At 46.6% G+C, this 27,547-nt stretch overlaps 1 protein-coding gene across 1 annotated transcript in view; it reads left to right on the top strand.

The window, feature by feature from the left end:
* Positions 1-27,547, top strand: part of LOC138468123 (putative deoxyribonuclease tatdn3-A) — a 1,043,131-nt gene that overhangs the window by 890,399 nt on the left and 125,185 nt on the right. The window contains exon 9 of the mRNA XM_069608540.1: positions 13,884-13,964. Within this exon, the coding sequence (XP_069464641.1) occupies positions 13,884-13,964 (81 nt within the window). The remainder of the gene's footprint in view (positions 1-13,883; positions 13,965-27,547) is intronic.

The raw sequence follows: 27,547 nt of genomic DNA on the forward strand, positions 1-27,547 counted from the left end.
TATCGAAAGCTTTATGTGCGTCCAAGGATAGTACCATCTCTGCCTGCCCCCTCCTGTTGGCTGATTCAATGACATTGATAGTTCTTCTTATATTATCGTGGGTGCTACGGCCGGGTATAAATCCCGTCTGATCCGGGTGGATGATAGCCGGGAGCAGTGGGGCCAGTCTGTTCGCTAGGGTTTTAGTGAAAATTTTTGCGTCATAATTCAGGAGGGTGATTGGTCTATATGAGGTGCACTGGCTCCGGTCTTTTCCAGGTTTCGGCAGTAGCACTGTGATTGATTCTTCCATGGAAGGAGTGGTTGTGCCTGAGGATAGAAATGAGTTAAATAGGGTAGCCAGGTGGGGGGCTAGGATGTATGCAAACTTTTTATAGAATTGGGCCGTGAGCCCGTCTGGGCCGGGGGTTGAGTTTTTCAGTTTGGTTATGGTTTCACTGACTTCTTCTGACGAAAAGGGGGCTTCCAGGGCCTCAAGTTGCGGACCTGGGAGGGGAAGTTGTGCTTCAGCTAGGTATTTGGCTTGTGCTGCTTCGGAGGTGGGAGCACCCGACATAATCGATCTATGATGAGAAGCCATTATTTCCATTTTCTCTTTGATAGAGTAGCGAAGTGTCCCTTGCTCATCAGCGAGGCTGTGGATGAGGTTTCTAGTTTGTAGCTTTTTTAGTTTGTGAACCAGGAGCCGATTTGCTTTATTGCTGTGCACATAATAAAACTGTTTTGTGTAAGTTAGCGCTCTGACAGCTTTGTCGGCCAGGTGCATTTCTAGGGAACGTTTCGCCTTTTGGTGGATGCGGCTAGCTTTCCTGTTTGGGCCTCGTTTAAGGGTGTTTTCCGCTTCTGCCACCTCTGCTTCGAGTGCGTCTTGCTGTACTTTATCCCGACGTCTGAGTCGGGCTGTGCAGTCGTTCACCGTGCCCCTGATGACGGGTTTCATGGCGTCCCAAATCATAGCCAACGATGAGTCTTCGGTAGTGTTTTCCCTGAAATAATTCTTAAGGGCTTCCGCAATTTCAGTTCTGGTTGCGATGTCTGAGAGGATGTGCTCTTGGAGTTTCCATTGCCTCTGGGGTGGCTCCGGAAGGCAGGATACCCTTAGGTTCAATGTGACTGGAGAATGATCTGAGAGGGCTCTGAGCCCGATTTGGATGACTTCGACACAGGGAATGAGGTTACTTGAGATTAGAAGGAGATCGATCCGTGAGTATCCCAGGTGCACGTGAGAGAAGAAAGTGTAGTCCCTCTCCCCCATGTTGGCCAGTCTCCATACATCTATGGTGTCGGTTTCCCTTAAGAATTCTGCCATGGCCAGGGCTTTGCTGAAATCATCATTCGATGGTGGGAGCGATTTGTCAAGATTTGGGTCGGGAGTCAAGTTGAAGTCACCCCCTATGAATAATTGACCCTCTCTGAAGGCAGACAGAGTTGGTAGGAGATTCCGCAGGAATTTGCTTTGCCCGGTGTTTGGGCAATATATGGCGACGATGGTGATGGGTAGTTCTACCAGGAGGCCTTTTAGCAGGAGATAACGGCCCTCGGGGTCCCGTTTGGTGGTTATATTGGTCAAAGGTAAGTCCCGGTTTAGCAGGATGGCCACCCCCCTCTTTTTGAGATCTGCTGAAGCGAAGAAGCTTTTGTTGTATCGGTGGAAGGCAATGCGGCGTTCGTCGCTCCTGAGGAGATGAGTCTCCTGTAGGCAAGCAATGTCAGGTGCCAGTTGAGCGAGCCTGTGTTCCACAGACTTTCTTTTCCGGGGGGAGTTTAGACCCTGGACGTTCCAGGTCAGCATTGAGAGTTCCTTATCCGGTTGAGACATTATTAGGTAGGATTGATAGCGGGTTTATGTGGCATCTTTTGGATTGTAGAGCTGGGGCCTCCTCAGCGCTGAGTGGACCCTCCGCCACTGCCTTGGGGCCGCCGTGCGGGGAGGGGGGCGCTCCGATTACTTGTATTTTGACCTTCGTTTCCACGTCACCTCCCGCCCGAGCCCAGACTCCGAATCTCATTTTCCCCCCGACCAAGGAGAACCAACAACATATGAATACATTTTTAAAATTCCAGCAACGTTTTTCATATCGCTTAAAATATGTGATGAAGTTCCCTGCCCGGTTGTGGGGATGTTTTGTGGGGTGCCCAAGGGGGCTGGTTACCTCCCCTAGAGGATTAAGGGCCTAGGGTTGGAATGGGGAAAATCCCCTGGTCACCCTCACATAGTCCCCTTTTTAAGGGTGGGGCCAGTCACATGGAACACCCTCCTGAAACCGACCCTCAAGAAGGCCTACTGGCCTCAGTGTAGACACGGTACTCTGTAGCGATCAGCTCAGACCCTTTTACCAGGTTATCAACAATAAGGGAACGTATAACAAACCCTTAACCAGATAGATTACAGAAGAAAGTGGGCTGAAGTAGTCAATGCTTGCATGAGAGAGGACACAGCTCTTGCTGGGAATATACACGATCAAGCAGGATCTGTCAAACAAAGATAGCAAACCAGGCTTTTAGAGGCTAGGCCTTGCTACGTTAAAAACCCACCCACACATCATCAATGGACATGACAGAGAGCCCAACCTTGAACCAAGCCAAACCAAGGGGGCAATGCCAAGGAAGGGATAACCTAACTCGGACACAAAGAACTACAACTTCCACATCCAGCCTACTCTGACCCTCATTACCTTGTATGACCTTGCCCTTATCAGGCATGTCATTGCAACAACTGAGCAGAACGCCAATACACAGAGACTTCTTGTGTCTTGCAAATGGGAAAGACTCCTGAGGTAGGAAAGACCGAATCACTGAGGAACAGGACCGAAAAAGGAAGAACATCACCCTGACACCAATACAGGATTGTGGTCTCCACAGAAACCAGGAAGGGAACAAGACCCAGGTGTGGAGACTGAATAGATTTTACCTAAGGACTGTGCTCAAAATCCCTGTAAGGAAGGGAACTCTAGGAGAAAACCTGTAACTGAAGTGGAATCTTGAATCTTTTAGTTACTCCTGAAATTTTACTTTTTAAACAATCAAAAAAAGATTGGATCTATCCTGGGAATTTAGTAAATTGCAACTTGGGGAACAATCCTGGCATTTTAATTGCAGATTATGCTATCCTTTGCCATTTTGCTCCATGCTCGGTTTATCCCTTAATAAATCACATTAAACTTACTTTCTCTGCACTTTGTGGGCAATTGACCGCTAGCAAGGATGCCACATAGATTTACCAATTAAAGTCATTGCCTGCCTTCTGAGTAGTGAGGGATAGCATGGCACTTATCCAAGATGTCCTGATTTATTTGGACTTATAGGGCCTCACTACGGGTCCGGCGGTAACCCTGCCGTTGCTACCGGCGGGTTGCCGCCGGACCCATAAAAATGTACCGCTGCCTGATTTCCCGGTGCCACCGGCTCATTACGAGTCCAGCGGCCGGGAAGTTGGGCGCCGGTATATTTGTTCATCCCCATTCCCATAGAGTCCAATAGGACTCTACGGGAGTGGGGACACAGAAGCACTGGCACTGTTGCTAACGGTGCGGTGCTTCTGTGAAGGGTTTGCCTACCGTGACCGCTGCGCCCGGCAGGGTCAGACCTTTCTGGCACAGCGGCTGCGGCAGGCAAACACGTAGTTTGCCGGTCCGGAAACAAGGGTGCCAGTGAGCTTACCGACACCCTTGATTCCGGACCGGCAACAATTTAATGAGGCCTGTAGTTCTTTAAGATTATTCCCTTTACTGTCGGAATAAATTTTATTGCCAAACAACCTAAAATTGGCATTGAGTCTGATTTTCAGATGTCATTGAGCATTAGGAGCAATGTGTGGTGAAGTGATCATGTTTACTTATTTTCTGGAAGATTTCGACTCACCAAAATCTCAAAAGTTCATTAACAATGTTTGCTGGAGATCAAAATGTTCTCTATATTTGTTTTTTCTATTTTGCTGGAACCAATTTAGGAGCTTATATGCTACCTATAGGTTGCTAATCTGTCAGACCCCACCAAGAAATAGAACACTTTGTGGCACAAATCTAGTGCCCCACTTCAGTGCAAAGAAGGCAAAATTTGTAACTAATGTGGCAATTCGGATGAGTTGAAAGCATCATAAATGCTAATGGCTACATTGTGCTCGGATGGAAAATAGGATGCTTGTCAGTGTTTTTCTGTTTCTTGTAGGGACACACTGGCCCTCATTACGAGTTTGCCGGTCCGGGAACAACGGTACGGGTAAGCTTACCGGTACCGTTGTTAATGGACTGGCAAACTACGAGTTCTGCCGGCGGGGGCCCCCCCGCCCGCCAGGTCTGACCTGGTGGGCGGAAAGGCACCCGCCCGCAGACCTTGATGTTAGCAGCGGCACCATTCTGAATGGTGCCGGTGCTAACGTCCTCCCCATTCCCATTGAGTCCATTGGACTCAATGGGAATGGGGAGTGAAAGATTCTGACGCCTGGCAATGGAGAAATACAGGGTCCGCCAGGGCTGTAATAGCCCTGTATTTCCCCATTGCCAGGCGCTGGAACAATTTGCAAGTTTGGCGGCGGCCTGCCTGTTTTACCGACAAGGCTACTGCCAAACTTGTAATGAGGCCCATTGGCTTGGATGCCTGTTCGTGTCTTCAGCCTGAGTCCAAAACTACCGCCCCACATCAGTGCAAAGAAGGCAAAATCTGTAACAAATGTGGCAATTCGGATGAGTTGAAAGCATAATAAATGCTAATGGCTACATTGTGCTTGGATGGAAAATAGGAATTTGGGGTTATGAAGTCAAGCTCATTTTAGAGTCAAGCAGATACTGGTGCACTTGTTTGAACTTTAGACTAATTAAAAAAAAACATCTAGATGGGTGGAATCCAAAATGATGGGCAAGTTTGCAAATGTAATGTAAAGAGGTCTTACATAGCTCACCTCTGCTAGTTTTGTGGTCTTGATAGAAGTTGCCCTGCAAGACAAAGGGCATGGGTAGGGGTTGTTAGTAGGATGGAAGTGGCAGGTGTGGAACTGAGGTGCTGATGACGACAGGACAGAAGTACCCAAGTCCTGGGGGCTGGTGTAGTTCTATGAGGTTTGGGGGTGACATTGGGGTATGTGTTTTATCTGGAAGGAAGACCCTAAAATGATAAATCACAGCGCCGTGACACTGGGCTAGCCATTGGCTGGGGTGTGGTGGAAGAAGAGTGTGTGATAGTCCTAAAGAGAGTAACGTGTATTCATTTATGGTAGGCATACGTTGCCGTCTGTGAGGTGGTCTGTGTGCAGTGGAAGGAGATTTAGGCGTAACCAGATAATAATAAAGACAAATAAATATTTCCCATTGATGTAGCTATTAAGATTCATAAAGGATGGGTGTCTGGTCAAAGGATCGAATCATAAGGGTCGAATGGTCAAAGGATCGACACCAAAGGATCGAAAACCAAAGGATCAAATATTTTTTTAAATAAATTATATATATATATATATTTTTTTTTTTTTACTTTTAGTTTTGTAAAGAAAAACAAACTTTTTTGTCAGATTCAATTCAATTGCGATCCCCAGCCCACGTCATGCCATTAATACATTTTTCCTTTGAGTTAGGCAAGCGCGGGCATAATGGATCGTCCAAGTTAAATCCTTGTTCTGGGGAGCCAGTGATTTATAGTGGATTATGTCAGTATCATGTCCATAAAGTTAATCACGTTGCAGGTTAGCTGTACGTTTCGTCCCGTTATCAAATACGACCACCATTCGTCCATATTGCCGTTTTTAGGTGCATAACGTTCAAGATGGAGGGTACGCTGTTTATTAATCTGTGTGCAATCGATTATAAGATGTTTGATAGATTCAGGTTCTTGCTTACAGAAACGACAGTTGGCATCGATAGTCATGGGATCTTTTATTCTTCTTTTGTATAACCTGGTGTTGGTCAAATTAAGGCGAAGCCTTAGAAATTGATTCCGATGGTAATGAGAGGGAAACTTAGACAGGTATTTCGGTAAAGTACCTCTTTCCTGTTCGCACATTCCATAGTCTAAGCCTGTGGATAGTGCTGCTCGCCTTTCCCCGTTTTTAATCCACTTGGATTGCATGAATTTTATTTTTGCCAGTTTCGGCGACCGTAGCACCAGCGGCATTTTTATGTTTGCTTCTTCCAGGTTGTCTAATAGGTTTTCTTCCCAGCTTTTTAGCATGGATGCGGATGTATCGTTTTTTTTGTTGGCCAAAATTGTGTAAGCAGTTGCTACCGGCACCATTCTGATTTTCCTCAACAGTAGTATGGATTTCCATAGTACAGTAGAGTGCAGGGAGTCAAGACCAAGTTCGTGTCTCACAGCCACCATTGAAACGCATTGTGGTAGTTGGAGGACTTTACGCCAGAAGCAACCTTCGACTTGTGCCCATAGGCTTGCCCTGATATTCCACCCTGTTTCACTCCCAAAGCATAATGCTGGAATCACTTTCTGTAAGTAGAAAGTCGTTACTGGTTGGAGTGAGAATTTCCCGTAATTTAAATGCAATTTGCGACCTTGTAAAGCAAACATTTTCATGCGCGAGATGATTTCGTTTGTCCAACTCCACTCTCTGATTGAGCCATTGAATGAAACACCCAGATATCGGATGGCTTCTGTACATGATAGTATTTCCTTATCGATGTACCAGTTGAACCTCGTTTTTCTTAAGTTGTTTTTTGATCCAAGAACCATCACTTGCGTTTTGTTTACATTTATCATTAAATGATTTAATGTTAGGTAGGCTTGCAAAGCTGTTAATGATCGTTGTAGGCCTATTTCGGTGCTATCTAGCAACACTATGTCATCCGCGTAGATTATATGTGTTACAAGCGTGCCGTTGATTTTTGGAGGAAAGTACCTCGTTAGGGAAAAAGCTTCTGGTAAATCTGAAATGAAAAGTTTAAACAGTGTGGCTGCAAGTGGGCAACCTTGCTTCACACCCTGTGTAGTTTTTATTTCATCAGTTAATTCTCCTTCTGCATTTAGACGTACACGGATACTGGTTTTAGTGTGTAGTGCCACCAGTGGTGCTAGTAATTCATTGGGACATCTTCGTTGAACATTAGTCGAGGTTGCGGAGCCCACTATATTGTTTACTTTGATGGTAGATTCAACAATAGAGGGCGTTGCTTTCTCGAGTCGGATGATTTCCTCATTCCTGTTTGCAGTTTTTTCACCGCTAATCTCAGTGTCTGTGAGATTTTTCTCCAGATCAATTGATTGCATCTGTGGGTGATCATGACTCTCTTGATGCTTAGACTTCCTCCCATGATCAGCACGGTTTTGACTGCCGGCTGCAGGCTCTCTCATTATATTGATGAGTGGTTGTACAGTGACATTGTGTCTGAGCCACTTTGTGCACTCTACTAGTGCTTCAGCGAGATCTAATTTTTCATGTGCCTCCCGTCGTGTGATTTCATTTAGACGAGAGTGCCATTGATGGGTCGACGCAGCTTCAAGGTCCAAACGATTGCTTAGATGTTCATTTCTCTTTTCTAAAGTCAGCATTTTGTTGTTTATCACTGCCAGAATGGCGTTTTGGTCCTGTACGGATTCATTTAGGGTCTCGTATAACTTCATGAATGGCATTAATGCTATTGAGGTGGTCGCTAAGACATTATTGTGAATCTGAATTCCGGCCGCGATGGAGATGTTACCTTTGGTGTTCGTGTAGTTTTCGGGACCATTACTTTCATTTATTTCCAATGGCCCATTTTCTGTCGAGTTATTTGCAGTGTGAATAACATTATGATCGTCGTGTTTTTTGTTCTCCGTTTTATTCTGTTTGTTATTTTGTTGATGGACATCAGGTGCGTCCAAGTTCAAGTGGCATACTATGGAACCAGGGTGAGGTGAAGATGGTGTTTTTTGAAAGGTATGTTTTGCTTCTTTGCGCATAGTGCTTTCCTTGCATCCAGGTGTATCCACATTGGCATTGTTAGATGGAAAGCTTTCATTTAGGCGCTCACGCATTAGATTAAAGTCTGATTTCAGTCGTGCAGTTAGCCGTGCTTCACGCGCAGCAATGTCGAAAGACATGGATGTGCTCACGTTGGGTATCAGCTGTGCTTTTAACTTGGGCGTATTGTTTTCGGACCTTGCCCAGACAGCTGATGCGCCATTATTGGTGCACATCTAACTACCTTGTTTGCAGTGCATGTTGTTGCGTGCGTAGCTATGTGCACTTGAGAAGCACCTTTTTGAATAGTAGGCCGTGTGTCAGATCGTTTGGCTGTTTTTTGAAGATCTTGTATACTGGAGTAACCTTGCAGGGCCCCTGTATTTTTTGATATTGCATCAGACTGGATGGAACTATTCTGTTGTTCGGGAGATTTTAGGTTTCCGACTGATGGAGATCGCAGTGCCAATAAATCTGCATCAGTAATGTCAAATGAGAAGGTCTCGGAGGCATCTAGGTATACTGTTGGAGGATGTTCTGGAAGATCGATTTGCACAAATGTAGGGAGAACAGGAAAACGCGCTGTGAGTTCGATCCTATTGTGTACTGGGTGTTCATTGTGACTTTCTCGAGTTTTCGAACCTTTTGTGTTTGACACCGGGAACATTACAGGCTGCACGTTGGAATTTGCGGTTTGGCGATGGGCCACTTCAGAATTTGTGGCGATGTAGGTGGAGTGATTTTTATTGTTCGCCTCAAGGTAGACTGCTGCGGGAGGGACGTCGACTGCGTCGTCCCCTCCCGCACCGACTCCCACTCCTGCCTCTACCGCAACTACAGCCTCAACCTCAACCACGGCTAACCCGGTGTGCGCGGCTGCCGTTGAGGGCGGCCGTGTAACAGATGATGGCAATACCTGTCTAACTCGAGGTGCAATTTATTGCACGCTAGGTGAGCCATCGTTTAAGGTCTCTGAAGATGTTTCTACTGCGCAGTCGAGGGCATACAGATCTGCTTTTTGTGGCAACGCATTTGGTGTACGGTGGAGTTCGTTTATCTTACCTTGCTCCTTTTTAGAGTTTTGTTTCCGCAGCCGGTTTCGCGTATGTACTCCCACGCCTGAGATCTCCTCGCCTGGGGGCAGTTCCATCTGACCGAGCCGCTAACGCCACTCACCAAAACGCTCAGACGCGCACTGAAGCGGACCGGGCAGACTGGACTCGCTGCCGGACTCCGCGATTTCACTTTCTGCTGCCGACCAGAGCCAAACAGCAGCAAAACAGCGTAGGTTCAAAACGAAGCACCGCCCTTCACTCGCACCGGGCTTCACGCCGCAAGGGCTCAGGACACTGCTTTTTACTTCCTGGCTCCAGGGGGCGTGGCCTGCTGCTCGGGAAGCCTTAAAGGAGAAAGGCTCTCTATCAAAAGTTCCAAAGTTTCCAATTAACACGATGACAAAGCGCTGTAGCTCACACTCCAGTGGTCTGTAGTCCTGACCAGAGCCACAGCAGCAAAACAGCGTAGGTTCAAAACGAAGCACCGCCCTTGACTCGCACCGGGCTTCACGCCGCAAGGGCTCAGGACACTGCTTTTTACTTCCTGGCTCCAGGGGGCGTGGCCTGCTGCTCGGGAAGCCTTAAAGGAGAAAGGCTCTCTATCAAAAGTTCCAAAGTTTCCAATTAACACGATGGACAAAGCGCTGTAGCTCACACTCCAGTGGTCTGTAGTCCTGACCAGAGCCACAGCAGCAAAACAGCGTAGGTTCAAAACGAAGCACCGCCCTTGACTCGCACCGGGCTTCACGCCGCAAGGGCTCAGGACACTGCTTTTTACTTCCTGGCTCCAGGGGGCGTGGCCTGCTGCTCGGGAAGCCTTAAAGGAGAAAGGCTCTCTATCAAAAGTTCCAAAGTTTCCAATTAACACGATGGACAAAGCGCTGTAGCTCACACTCCAGTGGTCTGTAGTCCTGACCAGAGCCACAGCAGCAAAACAGGGTAGGTTCAAAACGAAGCACCGCCCTTGACTCGCTATTTTTTTGGGTTTTCGTTTAGTGAAAAAAAAGTACCAAAAAAAATTAAACATTTCGATCCTTTCGTTTTCGGTCCTTTGGTGTCGATCCTTTGACCATTCGACCCTTTGGTTGTCGATCCTTTGACCTACAACCTAGAGGATGATATGCATGCACTATACTAACAATACACAACTGGTGAGCCCCAGCACAGAGAGAGAGACACACAGAGGGAAATTACATCCAGACACGGACAGCAAGAGGACCGCAAGGTGCTCCTGGGAGATACTGATGAGCACTCTCAAGCCCTCAGACAATTCCTAGACCTCCAGAGACACAAACTGGAGTTCCTCTCTGTGATACTTACCTCAGGGGCACCTGGAATCCGTCCTGAAACACGAACATGAACTATTGCCTGCCCGGGCCGTCAGTGTTGTTTCATGGCTGACCCAATTCGGAGAAAGGGGGCAGGGCTTAGACAGCTATTTATGACTTTTCAGAGTACTAACACACCCTGGGTGGGGAAGAACGGGTCAAATTGTCCCTGGACAGAGGACTAATACCGGCAGGCGAGGGGAATATAAGCAAACAAAAGGAAGAAGGAAGTGTGGGTTTTTATGGTGAGGTTTTAGGTGGAGGTGGACAACCAACAGACCATGCCATGACTAAGGAGTGGAAATAATACTGCAGTGTATGTGTGGCACCAATGAATGAAGAGACTGACCACATGGTGCCATAGTGGTTGTTTTAGACTTTTATTAAATGATCAACCAAACCTATCTTTCCCTAACGCCAAGGGAATTTCCCTAGCTAAACTAAAGAAACTCGGGTGCTCGTCGGGAAGTCGGTGTGAGTCAAAACAGGAAGGCACCGTCCTGGTTACGAAGGTTCTTATGCTATCCATGTCACTACAACAAAACGCTATAAAGTCCAGCTACTGATCGTAATCCAGGAAAATGACTCCCTTCTCCTGGATGTAAAGCGTCCAAACGCCTCTCAGGTTGTTTAAAACAAATGTTCCACAAAAGTTCTGGGTTCTCTGTAACCCAACAGAAAATAAACATAAAGTTCTCGTGAGGCTAGGAGAATGACTCCCTTTTCCTAACTGGATCCCCAGTGTCTCTCACAGTTCTCAAAAAGGTGTGTGGCTGCCTTAGGGAGGTTTTCACAATCTCTAGGTTTTGTACCATTCTTGATCTGCCACCCCTAGGACGATGAAGCTGTTCCTGGAGTCCCTCTTGATGCTCCAGCACCAACCTTTTGTGGAACTGGCCTGGGAGTTGTATCACAAAATGGTTTACGGTGTTCTCTATTTCTTTATGGTTTAATGTCTTGTAACTTGCCTGCCCCCTCTCGGACTTGTATGTGTTCTCCTTACCTTCTCTTGGGGAACTCTTCATCGGTGTTGCCACGTGTCACGGGTCCACACTTCTCTGCGTCTCGCCTCTCTCCACCTCCAGTTAGGGTGGACCCCTTGTTCCTACCGTGACAGGTTACGCCTCCACCACAGTCTCTTGATCTCTCCTGATAGTCAGCTATGTGGTTTTGCGGTAGGCAACGGTAGGTGATCTCGGCACCATTGCCGGACTGAATGGTTCACCCACTACTGGTCGTCTCACCACATCGCAGTCTCTGCAAGTCTATCATGCTTGTTCCTGACTGACTTGCAAGACACTTCTCGGGCGTCCTGCTATTTCTCGTCTCAGCCTTCGAGAGAAGTCTTGCTGCCATCTCCTGAAGCCCTGCACCAACTCTCCAGGCTTCAATGCAGCCTCCTCGGTCGTCTGGTTCTCCCTCTGGTCGTATCACAGCTTCTAGCTTGCCAGAACCGCACGGACCATTGCCAGATGGGTCAGAGGATGACAGAGAACACAGTCCATCTTTGCTGCTCAGTTTAAATCGCAGGGATGGCCCCAGCGTATCGTCCTTCCAATTTACATCAGCTGCTCTATCCTTCGTCCCACTCAAATGTAGCGTATTTTAGCGCTTCTTCGTCTCAGTACTTTTGTCATCCGATGGATTCGATATTTCACAATAATACATAGTTTCGGGAGTGAGTTTATGTTGAGATGATTTGGTGGTTATCGTTAGCCTACATGGTGGAATTTCACGGGGTTGTGCCTCCGAGTGTCCTTATCCCCATGAGATCCTCGTGCATGTTACCACCCCTAGGGGGACTATTGGTTAGCGGTCTCACCTCCCTAGCCTCATAGGAAGGGATTCTTCCCCGGGAGAAGTGACATGATATGAAGGATCATCACAAGTGTCATTCAGCGTATTAGTGTAGCAAGTGTTGGTAAAGCAAATAGTGTAGGGAGTGACTTTGAAGTGTATGCTACAAGGCGACAGAAGAGTACATGCTTAGAGGTAGTAGGGTAGAACAGGGAGTAGTGTGGAGGAGAGTGTAGTACTTTGAAGGAAGGAGTAGTGGTCTGTAGGGTGTAGTGGAGAGGATGGAGTAGTAGTGTTGAGGAGGGAGTAATTGTGTGGATGAGGTAGCAGTGCAGAGGAGGATGGAGTAACATCAGAGAGTCGATACATGGCCTAGAAGGAGTGACAGACATCAGAGGGACAAAGGAGTAGATGGAGAAGAGAAGAGAGATTGGCAGAGTTGGAGGAAGAGAGTAGTTCGGGGTACAGAAAGGAGAAGAGAGAGGAGAGTGCAAGCATGACAGATTCAAGAGTAAATTTAGCAGGGTATCTACAAGGCATATTACCTATCCTTATAGAACACTAATCACTAGATAGGGCAGGACATGAGGGAGTCTAGTTAGAAAAAGCACATTGCCTTAAGGTCCTCACATCTATTACAAGGCAGTGATTAGACAGCGATTAACATTCGCTGTCTGCTAACCCGGGCCAGGGACGCGTGGGTTAATGACAAGGTGCTTTTCAAGACAAGAGAGAGGAACGGCCCTACGGTGCATTGACAAAGTCAATAACATTCCTGGAGTGATTCTTGTTTCATCTGTGACACTTTGCATATCTGAGAGTAATGGCACATAAGTCCTTAAGATGAAGAACAACAAAAAGAGCAGTATCAACCAAAAAGCAATAAATGTGTCTGTATAAAACTTAAATAAGGGTTGAATGTTCGTATTAAAGCCTGAAAATTGAAGAGAGGGATCCATTTATTTTTAGGGGAAATAAGTTCAGGCAGTGAATACATCCAGTGTTCCAAAGGTAAATCAGAGGCCGAAGAGGAAAGAAGATATTCACGTGACCTGCGAGCATCAAGATTGATTTACAGACTCTGTCTGGACAGAGATGAGTAGTAGTTGACCATGAGCAGAAATGATCATGCATGGCCGTCATAGCTCGCATGGCATTATAGAGGCTGAGCAGCTGGTGACCTGCTTCCATGCTGTGTAAAGACTGTTGCTCGTATGGAAGTATTGAAGGGAGGTGGGCAGGCGGTGCACTTCCTCCTCTATCATCAATGGATTGATCGGTCAATAAAGTCCCTTGCACACTTGGATAAGAGTGAGAATATTTAGTGCGTCGATAGGAAAATCACTGTTTACAATCTTTTTCTATTGGAAACCGACCTTCTAGTGGGGTGGTTGGTGATATATGGTGACAAATTACTTGTTACCGGAGTCCTCTGCATAGGTTTACATAGAATAGTTTTGTTGTGTAAGCGCTATTTTGTTGACCTCTGCCAATATTTAGCTTGTTATATCTGAATTTAGTCTGTGGTTGTTTATAGCCCTGGAGAATGAGTATTTTGTATTGTTTAGGTTTTGATGAGTCAATAAAATTGCTTATCACAACCCACCACTTGTTATTGAGGGCAGTCTTGTTGGAAGGGCCTTTATCTTAGGATTCCTACTTTCCTTGTGCTGTACATTCAGAGTATTTGCATGTGGGGTACTCGTGCATGCTGTTCTGTTCAAAAGCGAGAATGTAATGCCATTTGTCAATGCGAAACGAAGCAGTGTTTGAATTCAACGCAATAGTCGTACGATACTTTGATTTGTGTGTGTTTCTTAAATCCAGCGAGAGAAGATAATCAGGCAAATTCCATTGGAGAACATTTGTTTGGAGACAGACTCGCCGTCTCTCGGACCCAACAAAGAGGTATGGCTTGACATTAAGTGTCACAAGCAATTATGTGACAAAAGGGGATGTGTAATTGATTAATTTGTAATTGCTAATTCCCAATGTAGTTAGTAAGAATTGTTCCAGCAGGATATATCGTTATGGAGAATGCTTGTGTGTTCCCATCAAAACATAGTGACCGATTTGCAAACCCTTTTTTTCCCCGGAAGATGCAGGGAAAAAAAGATGCACCCCATTCGCAAAGACGTTGAGCATGTGCTTGTCTCTGACATGCACATTGTTATGCTTTTTTTGAGTGCTAATGTTCAGTTATGTATCACTGAGCATATGGGGGAGTTGCCATGCACCTCCCTGCATCTGTTCAGAACAGGTGCAGGGGCTATCCAATACATAGAAGGTTCCTTTCTGCATAGGGTTGTTTACACCGGAGACCCCTGATGTTCAAATTGCATTTCTGTTTGCTAAAAATGGGTTGGAAATGCATTTTTGTTTCTTTTTATAATATTTTGTCTTGACAGGCTCTTTAAGTGTCCGTCATTGTGAATTGTGTACCTAGCACCAGCATGGGTGCAGACATAATGTCATACATGAGTGTCTGGCATGCACGTTTGACACTTTTTAAAGTGCCTTTTTTCACGTCCAAAGTTCCCACTCAGTCAGTTAATAAATGTTTTACATCTCTCCACAGCAAAGCAGGACATTTTGTTTGTCTCTACTTATTTTCAATCGTGGGCCCACCACCTCAAAGATGGGTACCATATTTAAACAAAATCTAAGGTAGATTGTTGTATACAAATTCGAGGGGAAGCTTTTAATAAAAATTGGAAGTGTATTCCGCCTTTGATGAAGCTTAACATATTCTTTGTACAGCGTATAGGCTTCTATCACTCTTTTTGTGACACACAAATCAAAAGCAAACAATTTCCTCTACGTCAAGTAAGGGAAATCCAATAGTGTTTTGTCGATTGAGCCTATCTCTTCTAGAGCAGATTCAGCTTGATCCATAAAATATACAACTGAAGCAACAGATTTATTTAAATAAATCCGCAAATGTCATCATATAATTAATTTGTAGGTGGGTTTATCTTGGCTAGAAGTTGATTTTGTTTTTCTATACAAAATTAACGTTTTAAGAGAAACTAGTTCAAACAGCAAATCTTAAGAGTGCTAGCGTCAATGAGTTGGTGAGACCCAAAGTATTCTTCCACATGCATCCGTCTAATTAGCCTGGAGGATAGCCCAGCTGCAACGTGCTTGTCTTGGAAACAAGGCTACACAGAGCAGCATGCGTTTGATAACCAGTCCCGCTCCCGTGCTTAGAGGCTGGAGTCTGACATGGAGTGCGATTAAAAATAAAATCATTTTTGAGAGGATTTTAGTACCTGCCAATTATTAAAATTAAGTAGTTCTACACCATAAATAAGCAATGGAACAATTTTAATTTTGTAAAAAATAATTAAAGGTATGTAAGTAAATGTACAAACATTCTGGGCAGTCATTTTCATTTGAGCCCTCATTGCCTTAGCTCTGACTCTCAAACTGTCAAATAACATTTTCTTAGTTAAATAAATGAATTACCTGACGTGTTTGTGAGGATATTGTTATGGTTAAATTGTACATAGATAGTTCCTGTTATGTTAGAACGTGCAAGGTAACCATGACGGCATCTTCGTGTATGGTTCCAGAATGTTGATGAAACCATACACGAAGATGTTGCCGTTAAGAAGCTGCCCTCCTGGGGGCTCCTCCTACTAAACACAAGTTCAACACATCTTGCTGTGTTAGTGTGTGAGTGTGTTACAACCTAAGTAAACACAACAATTGGCGACGAGGAGTTAGTCTGTGGAGGGAGCCCCCAGGCACAGAGACGAGCGAGTGAACCAATCGCTCCCGGACAGTGTGCTGATCGTGGATAAAGGGAAGGCGAACGACGCGCTGCAAGTGGCATGGATGCCGAATGAAAATAGGTGAGCGGCGCTGCTGCGGAGAAAGTTTATAAATTAATGGACTTTGTTAAACGTACTTTTCCGGCATCATACGGCGGCTCCGCGTGAGCTGGACCAACCGCTGCAGGCACTAGAGGAAAGGACCCTCGTACGTGCTGTGCATGCTGCCATCTTGGGTGCCGCACTGAATCACAAGCCGACATTGAATGCTACGCGTCGGGAAGGCGGCGATCATATCGCGCAAGCCTTCGCATGCAGGAGAAGTGCGCGGACATAAAAAGGGATCAGAACAATGCGCACAAGTGGATAAGCACGGAAGTATTGTGATGGAGTGAGAAATTTAATGCTGGATACTGTGAGGTGTTGATATAAATACTCACGTGCCAAGGGAAAATAAAAAAAAAAAGTAATAATAATAAAATAGTCATAAAAAGTACAATAATAGAGTGGAAGGTGAATATATATTACAAGAGAAAATAAAAGGGAACCTTATACAGGAGCTTTCTTTACCATACGAATTGTGAGTCATGCAAAGCATAGCTGCCCCAGTGAAGTATTTGCCCTTACCAGGGAATCCAACATGCCCCTGGGAACAATGGCAGGATCATTTCCAGGTGTACCTGAGGGCGATAGGAGGCTCAAAGTTCAATGATGACCATAAAGAGGCTACGCTTCTGAATTGTATAGGGGCAGAGGCACTAAGGATTTTCAGGACATTGCCTGATTTGGAACATGATGAGGAGAGCTGGGGTGAAACTTCGAGTGAAGCTAGAAAATACGACACCGTGATTACCAAGCTTAATAAGCATTTTGGCAATAAAACTAACATTGTATTGGAAAGATACAGATTATTTAAAAGGAGACAAGGTAAAGAAGAAACTATAGACTCCTATTTGGCCGCACTGAGAGGTTTGATGGCCACGTGTGCTTTCACAGGAGTGGCAGATGAATATTTGAGAGATCAAATGGTTTTACACGTGGCAGATCCACGCATTCAACAACGCTTGTGGCAGGCGAAGAACCCTATGCTGGAGAAAACAATTGAAATTGCCAGATCGATGGAACTAGGTGAAAAATGTATGAAGGAGGTCCAAAACAAGTTTGAGAATGCTGAGATTAAATCAGTTCAAGATATGGATGATGGACAGCATAGCACTCAAGAAGATGAGTTGATTGCCATGGTTAAGAGGTTGGTCAGGTCAGACGCAAATAGTGGACCCAGACAAGAAAGGGGAGGCACGTTCAGACAAAATAACAGATGTTTAAATTGTGGTTGGTATAAACATGCCAATGCAGACGGAGACTGTCCAGCTGTATCAGCAGAATGTTACAGATGTGGACATCTAGGACATTTTGGAAAAATGTGTCGCAACAGTAGAGGAAGGGGCAGATTCAATAGCTGCTATGGGAGAAATCGTGGCAGATACAATAGAGGCAGAGGTGCGGCAACGACAAGTATAAAGGCATTGGAGGAAATTGGTGGTCCAAACAGCATGTTGGCAGTCACAGATCGACTTGAAGACAGAGTTCAAATACTTGCTGTCACCCCAGGTGAAAATGGTGTGGGACCGTGGGTTCCCATGGAGATAGATGGCATAACTTTACAAGTGATGGTAGACACTGGTTCTCTGTATACGATGGTTGATGTGGAGACATATGTGAATATATTGAACAAAAAGATGGAAGAGCTACAGGTGGCAAAAAACAATGCAACAGGTTATGGAAAAACACCCATCAACATTATAGGTTTTGTTTGGGTGCGTTTAAACTTTGAAGGGAGAAAGACATACTGCAGACTGTATGTGGCTGAGAATGGGTTTTCGATAGTAGGATGGTGGTAGCAAGCATCCTTGAAAATCACAATTCATCCGGGTGAAAAGGTACCCATCTTATGGATTACCGAGAACAGTTGTGACACTGCAGAAAACCTGGCAAAGGCTTTTCCCAAAGTATTCAATGAAAAAATAGTTTTACTTAAAGGGTTTGAACATCGCATCATACTCAGAAGAGGTGCGAGGCCAGTGGTACACAAAGTGAGGAACATACCCATTGGTACCAGAGAGGCATTAAAGAATGAATTAGACAAGTTATGCATGCAGGACATCATCGAACCTATTGAAAGTTCAGAGTGGTTGTCCCCAATTGTAATTGTAAAAATAAACGGATGGATCCATCAGAATGTGCGTGGATTTAAGAGACTTGAATGCCAATATTTGGCTAGACCGGCATCCTCTGCCGAACATTGGGGAAATGTTGACCACCATGAAGCCAGCAAAGTATTTCACGACGTTAGATCTATCATCAGCATATCACCAAGTTGTGCTGGAGGAAGAGTCTAGCCATTTGACATCTTTTGTAACACCGTTAGGAGCTTTTAGATACAAGAGAATGCCTTTTGGGTTGGCTTCAGTGGCCGCTGTGTTCCAAAGGTTAATGAATCATTTATTTGAAGGTTTACAAGGGGTACATTATTTCCAAGATGATATCTTGGTATCAGGGATGTCTCAAGAAGAACATGATGCAAAGTTATTAGGTGTGCTACAAGTTCTACAAAAGAAAGGAATGACACTCAAAATTGAAAAGTGCAAGATCAAGAAAAGTGAGGTAACATACCTGGGCCATCGGATAAATGCTGATGGAATAATGCCAAAAGAATCATTGGTGGACACCATTTTTAAAATTCCTGACCCCAAGAATAAGGACCAACTCAGGAGTTTCATGGGATTGACAGAATACTACTCTAAATTCATTGACCATTAATCCGATAGAACTGAGAGAATGAGAAGTTTAATGGACAAAGGTGTGAAGTTTAATTGGTCTGAAGAATGCAAAAGAGAATTTGAGCTCATCAAAACAATGATCAATAAAGCACCGGCGTTAAAGATGTTTGACTCAAAGGCCAAGACAAGGATATCAGTTGATGCAAATAATATAGGACTAGGAGGTGTGCTAGAACAAGTACAAGCAGGTGAAATTGTTCCCATTGCTTTTGCCTCGAGGACATTAAGGGGTGCTGAAAGGAACTATTCGACAATAGAAAAGGAAGCTCTTGGTGTCAAGTGGATATTAGAACATTTCAGAGGTCTTATTTGGGGCATTCCAGTGGATATTAAAACAGATCATAAACCACTTGTCCATGTTTTGAACTCGATAAACCCTCACATGACATCTCCATGCATAAGAAGATGGACACTGATCATCATGCAATTCAATGTAACCATACAATACACACCAGGAAGAAACAATGTGGTAGCGGATTGTTTCTCTCGCCTACCGTGTGAGAGTGTCGAGGGTGAGTGTGAGGACAAAGAAGAATTTACGGAAGAACAAAACATGGATTGTATCATAGCTCATGTGCATCCGAGTTTTTCAAAGGAGGAGAATGTGACCCTGAACAAGAAATGTTGAGAAGAGCTATTGAGAATGGTTGGGAAGATAGTGATGGCAATCTGAAATCCTGGGAAAGATTCAAAGACGAGTTGTCTAGTGATAAAGTATGTGTCTATCAAGGAGATCGCATAATACCTCCGACAAATTTGACGAAAAGGATCATGGACATTGCTCATGAAGGCCATGTGGGTAGAATGTTGACAAAGAGAAGAGTAAGGGAAGTATATTGGTGGCCTAACATGTGGGGCGAAATGGAAACACTAGTCAGAGATTGTACTGCATGTGCAGTGAGTGACAAGAGCAAATCGGTACGTGTAACTCCATTGCAGCCAGTGAGTATTCCCAGTACGGTATGGACAAAATTGGCTATTGATATAGCTGGACCGTATGAAACATTGGGATCACAAAAAGTTTACTTTATAGTGTTGGTAGATCACACATCCAAGTGGGTGGAATGTGGTATTGTTGAGGACTCTGTATCGGCTATCAAAGTGATGAAGTTTTTGGAGGAAATCTTTAACAGAGAAGGAGAACCGCAAGAGCTTGTGTCAGATAATGGAGCTCAATTCATGTCTTTGGAAGTTCAAAAGTTTCTGAAGGACAGAGACATTAAACACAGCACCACAGCCCTGTACCACCCAATGGGGAACGATTTAGTGGAGAGGATGAACCGTTTCATAAAAGGTATTATTCAATTAGCTATTGTGAATGGTCTACCATGGAAAGAGGCGCTCAAGGAGGCCCTCAACACATACAAAGTCACACCACATTCGGTGACTGAGGAAGTTCCATTCACATTGATGAGAAGGGGAATATCTACAAATAGGCTCAGGCCTGCTTGGATGAGGAACAGAAGAGACAAAGAGATAAACTTGGAAGACATTGTCAACAAAGTAAAAAGGAAACAAGAAGAGTATAAAAGATACTATGACAGACAGAAACATGTTCAAGAGAGTGAAATTGTGAAAGGTGATTGGGTGAGAGTGAGAGAACCAAAACGTGTAATGAAAGGTGAGTCAAGATTTTGTCCTCCCCAAAGGGTGATGGAGTGTTCTAAGAAATCAGTGATTTTAGAGGACGGCAAGAAATGGTCATGTGATGATGTGGTCTTGGCAAAGGAGGAGGAAGTAATGAGAAATGAAAGTGAACAAGACATGTATGGAGAGACATTCAAAAACAAGATATTCAAGGATAAAATTGATGGACCAAGTAGGGTGTGCAGAGAAAAGAATCCACATGAAGAGAGTAATGACAATGGTCAGTCAAAATCAAGACACAGGAAGAGAATGTGGAACCATAAACAAGACTATGTATATTATTGAGAACTTGAGAAGTTACGACGTGGATCCAGGAATTGTGGCACTACTGTGTAACATGAACCACATCTCGTAACATGAAGAATCTTTATATCCTTTATAGTATTTAGAAACGTAGAGTTAAAAGTTTTATGTATTATCACAGCATGGCAGAAATGTTATGTCAAAACTTTCAATATATTTAATTCATTATAAATTTAAATTTATTTAGAAGGGGAGATGTGAGGATATTGTTATGGTTAAATTGTACATAGATAGTTCCTGTTATGTTAGAACGTGCAAGGTAACCATGACGGCATCTTCGTGTATGGTTCCAGAATGTTGATGAAACCATGCACGAAGATGTTGCCGTTAAGAAGCTACCCTCCATGTTCATTTGTAGGTTGTGCTTATTGGCGTACAGTTGGAATGACACTTGTTTCCACTGCAGCACTTTGGGTGTAGCATTGAAAAAAAATGAGATTGTCTGCATCAATGAGTTGTCGTGAATTTCCCTTATTTGTTTATTTGTTGTATTTTGTCTTGTCCGCGCCATCATGCCTATGGGTTCTTTGCTGCGCATTATAAATTAACGTACAGTAAAGTGAAACATTATTAACAATTTTAAAATCCCTTCTGGAATTCCCCAGTTGTTCAATTTGTACCACAAAAGAGAACTTATTATTACAAAATCAAATCCCGCACTGAGGTCTAAAATTAAGCCAATTAGGGTGGGAGCCACAGTTCTCTCTTGTAAAATGGACAAGATTAAACCATTTATGGTGGTACCCATCACTTTGCAAAATTCTATCTGAAATGTTTCATTCTCCACGATGAAAGAGCCCATTCAGATAATTCCCAGGGTCTAACCTATCACCTGTTTTATAGATGGAAAATAATGAGAGATCAAGGAGAATGAGGACAGAAGGAAGGTTAGAGTCAAGATTGGAGAGCAAGTCTTCACAGGTTTTCAGAAGAGCAGTTTCCGTGCTTCTGGCTGCCATGAAGCCAGACTGGTGGTCATGGAGGCAACCAATAGATTCATTATGCAGATTAAGGGGTCGATTCATGGAAATAATGTGCGGCGAAAATTCCCGCGCAGAGGTGCCAAAACGTGCGAATCGCAGTGCAAGTGCGAAAATTGCAGTGCAAGTGCGAAAATCGCAGGGAAACCAGCGCACAGCGATTCATGGAAGTCCGTGCCCGAGAAAAACATTGGATGTGCGCTAAAAATGTGCGCCGCGCACGCCGGCGCACAGGTCATCCAACAGCGTGCGCCACGGCCACTGCGAAATCTCACTTAGCGCGGCGCACATCACAAATGTAGGGGGAACACGGGGCGTAACACTCGGAATGGGGAACAACGTGTGAAAATATGGGCGTCACGGGGGAAGTACAGGAGGCAAGTGCGCAGAACGCCCACACGCTCGCCTACAACCTGTATTCATGGAATCGAATAGGGCAAACCAGCGCACGGTCAAAGACGCGCACAGGGCCAAACAAGTACGCCACAAGAAAGCAGGCTTAAAAAAATGTACGCCAAAATGTGCGCTAACAAAAAGCACCCATATACAGCCATGATGAATGGGCCATACAGTGGCCCTCTAGGACAAATGAGGTGCAAAGGGGCACCGACAAACATGGACACCCGCTGTGTGAAAAATAGCGTGTGCGCGTGTTCCTGGGTGTGCGGGAAGTTCCACACGCGATTGGCCTGGGTACGTGTACTTCGGGGTGCGCGGGAAGTTCCACACGCGATTGGCCTGGGTACGTGTATTACGGGGTGCGTGGGAAGTTCCACATGCGATTGGCCTGGGTAGGTGGGGGTGCGCGGGAAGTTCCACACACGATTGGCCTGGGTATGTGCATTCCGAGGTGCGCGGGAAGTTCCAAACGCGATTTCTGCAGGGTACGTGTATTTCGGTGGTGCCGGGGAATACTACACGTGATTTGGCCATGTGGGTCCTCCCAGGTGTTCCCTCTACACCCTCCACGGCCCCTGCAGGCAGCCCACACCACAGGGTACTACCCTGCACCCCTGCTCATGTCCCACAGGCAACCCATCCACCAAGGCCATGCCCACCAGCCAACCCACATGTCACCTTGCACTACTGATCACCAACACATGTCTCCCGTCACCCCCACCCCCCAGAAGTGCAGGGGCAGCCTCCACCAGGCCCCCACTCATGTCTCCCATCACCCCCACCCCCCAGCAGTGCAGGGGCAGCCTCCACCAGGCCCCCACTCATGTCTTCCATCACCCCCACCCCCCAGCAGTGCAGGGGCACCCTCCACCAGGCCCCCACTCATGTCTACCACCACCCCCACCCCCCAGCAGTGCAGGGGCAGCCTCCACCAGGCCCCCATCCATGTCTACCACCACCCCCACCCCCAGGAGTGCAGGGGCAGCCTCCACCAGGCTCCCACACATGTCCCCCTGACCCCCACCCCCCAGCCACCAGGGGCAACCTCCACCAGGCTCCCACACATATCCCCCTGCACCCCCACCCCCCAGCCGTGCGATTTGCCTGGGTACGTGTACTTCGGGGTGCGCGGGAAGTTCCACACGCGATTGGCCTGGGTACGTGTACTTTGGGGTGCGCGGGAAGTCCCACATGCGATTGGCCTGGGTACGTGTACTTCGGGGTGCGCGGGAAGTTCCACACACGATTGGCCTGGGTACGTGTACTACGGGGTGCGCGGGAAGTCCCACACGCGATTGACCTGGGTACGTGTACTTCGGGGTGCGCGTGAACTTCCACATGCGATTAGCCTGGGTACGTGTACTTCGGGGTGCGCGTGAACTTCCACACGCGATTGGCCTGGGTACCTGTACTTCGGGGTGCGCGGGAAGACCCACACGCGATTGGCCTCGGTATATGTACTATGGGGTGTGCGTGAACTTCCACACGCGACTGGGCCTGTGAGAGTGGGGTACATGTATTCCAGGGGTGGGCGGGAATATTTACCTGCGACTGGGCCTGGGAGAGCGTGCTACGTGTATTCCTGGGGTGGGCGGGAAGATTCACACGTTTGCCTACGACATGCCGAACAATAAATGGTCCAATCCTGAGACACGTACGCCAGCCTGAAGCAGGCGTACGTCGACCCGCGCAGCATAAAAGTGCACGCAAACAACAAACAAGCTCATACGCCAGGATGAATATACCATTCCTAGCAGCAGTGGCCGTTGGTTACCAAAGGAGGAGGAGGAGGATAGTGAGGGCCCGAATTTTCACTCCCAGAACCAGCCTTTTTGGGATGCCTGATGACCAGGTGTATGGGAGGTACAGGTTTCCCCCACACATAATACTGGACCTGGTCAATGAGTGGGAGGATGACCTCACATCACCCACCCTGTGCTCCCAAGCACTCAGCCCCCTGGAGAAGGTCCTCAATGTACTGCACTTCTTGACCACAGGATCATTTCAGCGGACAAGTGCCATAGTGGGTGGGGTGTCACAGGCCACGCAGTCACGCTGCCTACACCAGGTCTTGAACATCATCACTGCACGCCCATCAGTCCGTAGGCACATATACCTGCCCAGGACACCTGCAGAAAGGCAGGCTGCCACCCTCGATTTCTACAGTGTGGCACAATTCCCAAAAGTGCTAGGTGCCATTGACTGCACCCATGTGGCACTACGTCCCCCCAGGGCATCTGAGCACATCTATAGGAACCGCAAGCACTGGCATTCCATCAACGTGCAGGTAGTATGTAATGCTAAGGGAATCATCACCTCAGTATATGCCAACTATCCAGGGTCCACCCACGACAGCTTCATTTACCGAATGTCTACCCTAAACCGGGACCTAGAAGCTGGGTGGCATGGCGATACATGGCTGCTTGGTGACTATGAATGCCACTGCACATGCATGCATGTCAGATGCAGAGTTATGTCACTACCCCACTAATGATACCCATCACCTCCTCACCAGGGGACAGTGCCTACCCTCTGAGTACCCACATGATGACACCAATTCGGAACCCCATCACGCCTCCAGAGGTAAGATACAACATAGCCCATATTGCAACCCGGGGCATAGTGGAGCGCACATTCGGAGTGCTCAAGTCACGCTTTCGCTCCCTTGACTGTTCTGGCGGGCAGCTGTTATATGCGCCCCCAGTAGTGTGCAGGATCATAGTGGCAGCATGTGTCCTGCACAATGTTGCAACACGCCATGGCCTGGCTGTGGACATGGTGGTGGCCCCACATCCCAAACCACATGCACGGCCGCTGCGCATGGGAGGGGAGCGGGCACGGGGTGAGGCAGCCCGTACGCAGCTGGTGGCTAATTACTTCACATAGAAATCACACCCCAGTGGAGTGCACATAGGCCTGGCACCTACCATCTGATAAGCAATGATGACTCGTCCTGACAATTAAGACGAACAAAGGGACTGTCAACTGTCAGAACCATAGCAGCCTGAGATTGTTCATGTGGAAGTGTCACAATGTGTGCATCCCTACCTACACAAACACCACCAATGCAGTGTCATGAAAAGACACTTCCATGCTGCAGAAATGAATACCCACTCGCAAAATACTACATGAAACAGTGCCATGTCACCCACCCCCTCCCCGGCACGGCCACACAACACACCATGGCATGTCATGCAATGTGAGAGGAAAGAAATTAATCCCCACAACATGCCCCAAGTGTCACCAGCTACAGTGTCCCTAATGGAAACATGTCCACACATGAAATGCTCACAGTAATGCAGGACCTACAACCCACATTACCAAATACTTACCAAGAATACCAATCACCTACACAACCTCCAACCTACCTTAAACATGACATTACAGACCTAAAAATTAGCTAGCCTCACCACCTGATGATGACAGTCCTCCGAACACTTCCAAGTATACAGTGTTAGCGCCACGCAAGAGTGTAGGTGCACTGCTTACAACATGGACTCCAGTTCCAAGGTGGACCGCATTGTGAAGACATGAGGAATGGACCTGCAAATATGGAGGATGAGATGGATGCAGAGGCACCTATCAATACACCATGCAGTGTACAATACAACAACAATATGCACTATGAATGTATACACAGTATTGACTACCGACTGCCCACACAGCTCATGGGAGTCCAATCTCACCATGTACGTCAATGTCACTTGGGCACACCCTTTGCAAGCCCATGGAAACGGGAAGCAGGAGGGGTGTGTGTGACAAAAACCCAAGCATCTGAACCAAATCCATGACAAGCCTGCATGTGCCCAGCCACAATGTAGCGTATCCCCACGGGAGCCACACAAGGCAACACACTGTCCCAAAAAAAAAAAAAGGCCATTAATGGGCCCGGAGGGGGGTGGGGGAGGCCACCCAGGAGGTCCGAGGACAGGGTGCACACCAAAACCCACCTGTGTGGATCTTGCGGGATTAAAAACACCTCCATGGGCTCATGGCCTACACGGCTACCCTATCGTGGGAGTATCACTGCTGTCGCTATCCTCACCCTCTGCAGCTGCATCAGGAGGTGGTGGCACTATGGGAGGCAGCCCACGCAAAGCCCGAGTCTGTTCCTCCATGGCAAAAAACAGACATTGTATCTATGACCTCCTCACCTCTGTCAAACCAGACCTAGTTTTCATCACCGAAACCTGGTTCTCCAATGACTTCAACCCAATCGCTAGTGAAGCCTTTCCCCCTGACTACTCCCTCATCCCACTGAACCGTCCATCCAGAGGAGGTGGGGTAGCATTCGTCTTCAAATCTCTCTTCCGCGCCTCGATCATCGGCAACCAACCCTCCATCCCTTCCTGCGAATCTCTCCTCGTTAAACTTTCCCTCTCCCCATCGCTCTCTCACAGTGTCTTAATAATCTACAGGCCCCCTGGTTACGATAGACAATTCGCAAACAACCTTTGCGACTCAATCGCCACCATGCAACTAAACCATTCCAACCTCACCCTCCTTGGTGACTTCAACATATGGCTCGACATCCCCACCAACCCTATGACACACTCCCTGGTTGATGGTTTAGATGCAATTAATCTCCAACCCCACATAAAAGGCCCGACTCATTACAAAGGACACACTCTCGATGCCATCTTTAGCTCCAACACCCTGATTCATTTAAAGCCCCCCACCCCAATCATCTGGTCAGATCACTTCATTCTCTCGTTCACCATCCACTCACCTGACCCCCTTCCCGTACTTGCACCCGAACCTCCGATTTTACGCAAATGCTGGAAAAAATTAATGATCACCCCGGACCTAGCCGAGGCACTCCTCCAATCTCCACCACCCACCTGCCCTCCCGACAACAAATTAACCCCTGAGGCCTTTGACTCATGGCTCAACGCACCTATTTTACGACTCACCCCCCATGCAAACCATCAACCCGCTGCGCCCCTTTCCCCAGATGGTTCACTCCTGAGTTGAAGACCACTAAACGACTTTACAAATACCTAGAACGCAAATGGCAGAAAGAGAAAACCCACGAAAACAGGACCACCTTGGCCCGTCACCTCTATCAATATAAGTCCGAAATCCGGAAAGCAAAAAAAGCCCACTACAACACCCGAATCCTAAACTGCAAAAACCCAAGCAAAGAACTCCACAAAATCATCTCAGAATTCACCAATCCTGCTTGCAATACAACCAGCCCGACCGCCACACAATCACTGTGCGACTCACTCTCCCTCCACTTTCACAACACGGCTATCGAAAGAACAAAAACTCTAAACACTAAGATGGCTCAACTTCGGCCACCGAGCAATCCTCCGCCCATACCGCCCAGCCCTGCAACCGTAACCTCCACGCAACCAACGTTTGAATCCTTTAGTCCAATATCGCCAGAACAGTTTCTCAAACTGCTATCTGCCCGCAAACCTTCTGGTTCACCACTGGACCCCTGCCCAGCCACAACCCTTAAAGAAATTTTTGCCTCAACCTGCGCAGGAGAATACGCAAGATCTATCATAAATTCCTCCCTCTCCTCCGGTATCTTTCCC

Source organism: Ambystoma mexicanum, chromosome 4q (genome assembly GCF_040938575.1).
Source record: "Ambystoma mexicanum isolate Mex_15411 chromosome 4q, UKY_AmexF1_1, whole genome shotgun sequence".
In the NCBI taxonomy this organism is placed as follows: Eukaryota; Metazoa; Chordata; class Amphibia; order Caudata; family Ambystomatidae; genus Ambystoma; species Ambystoma mexicanum.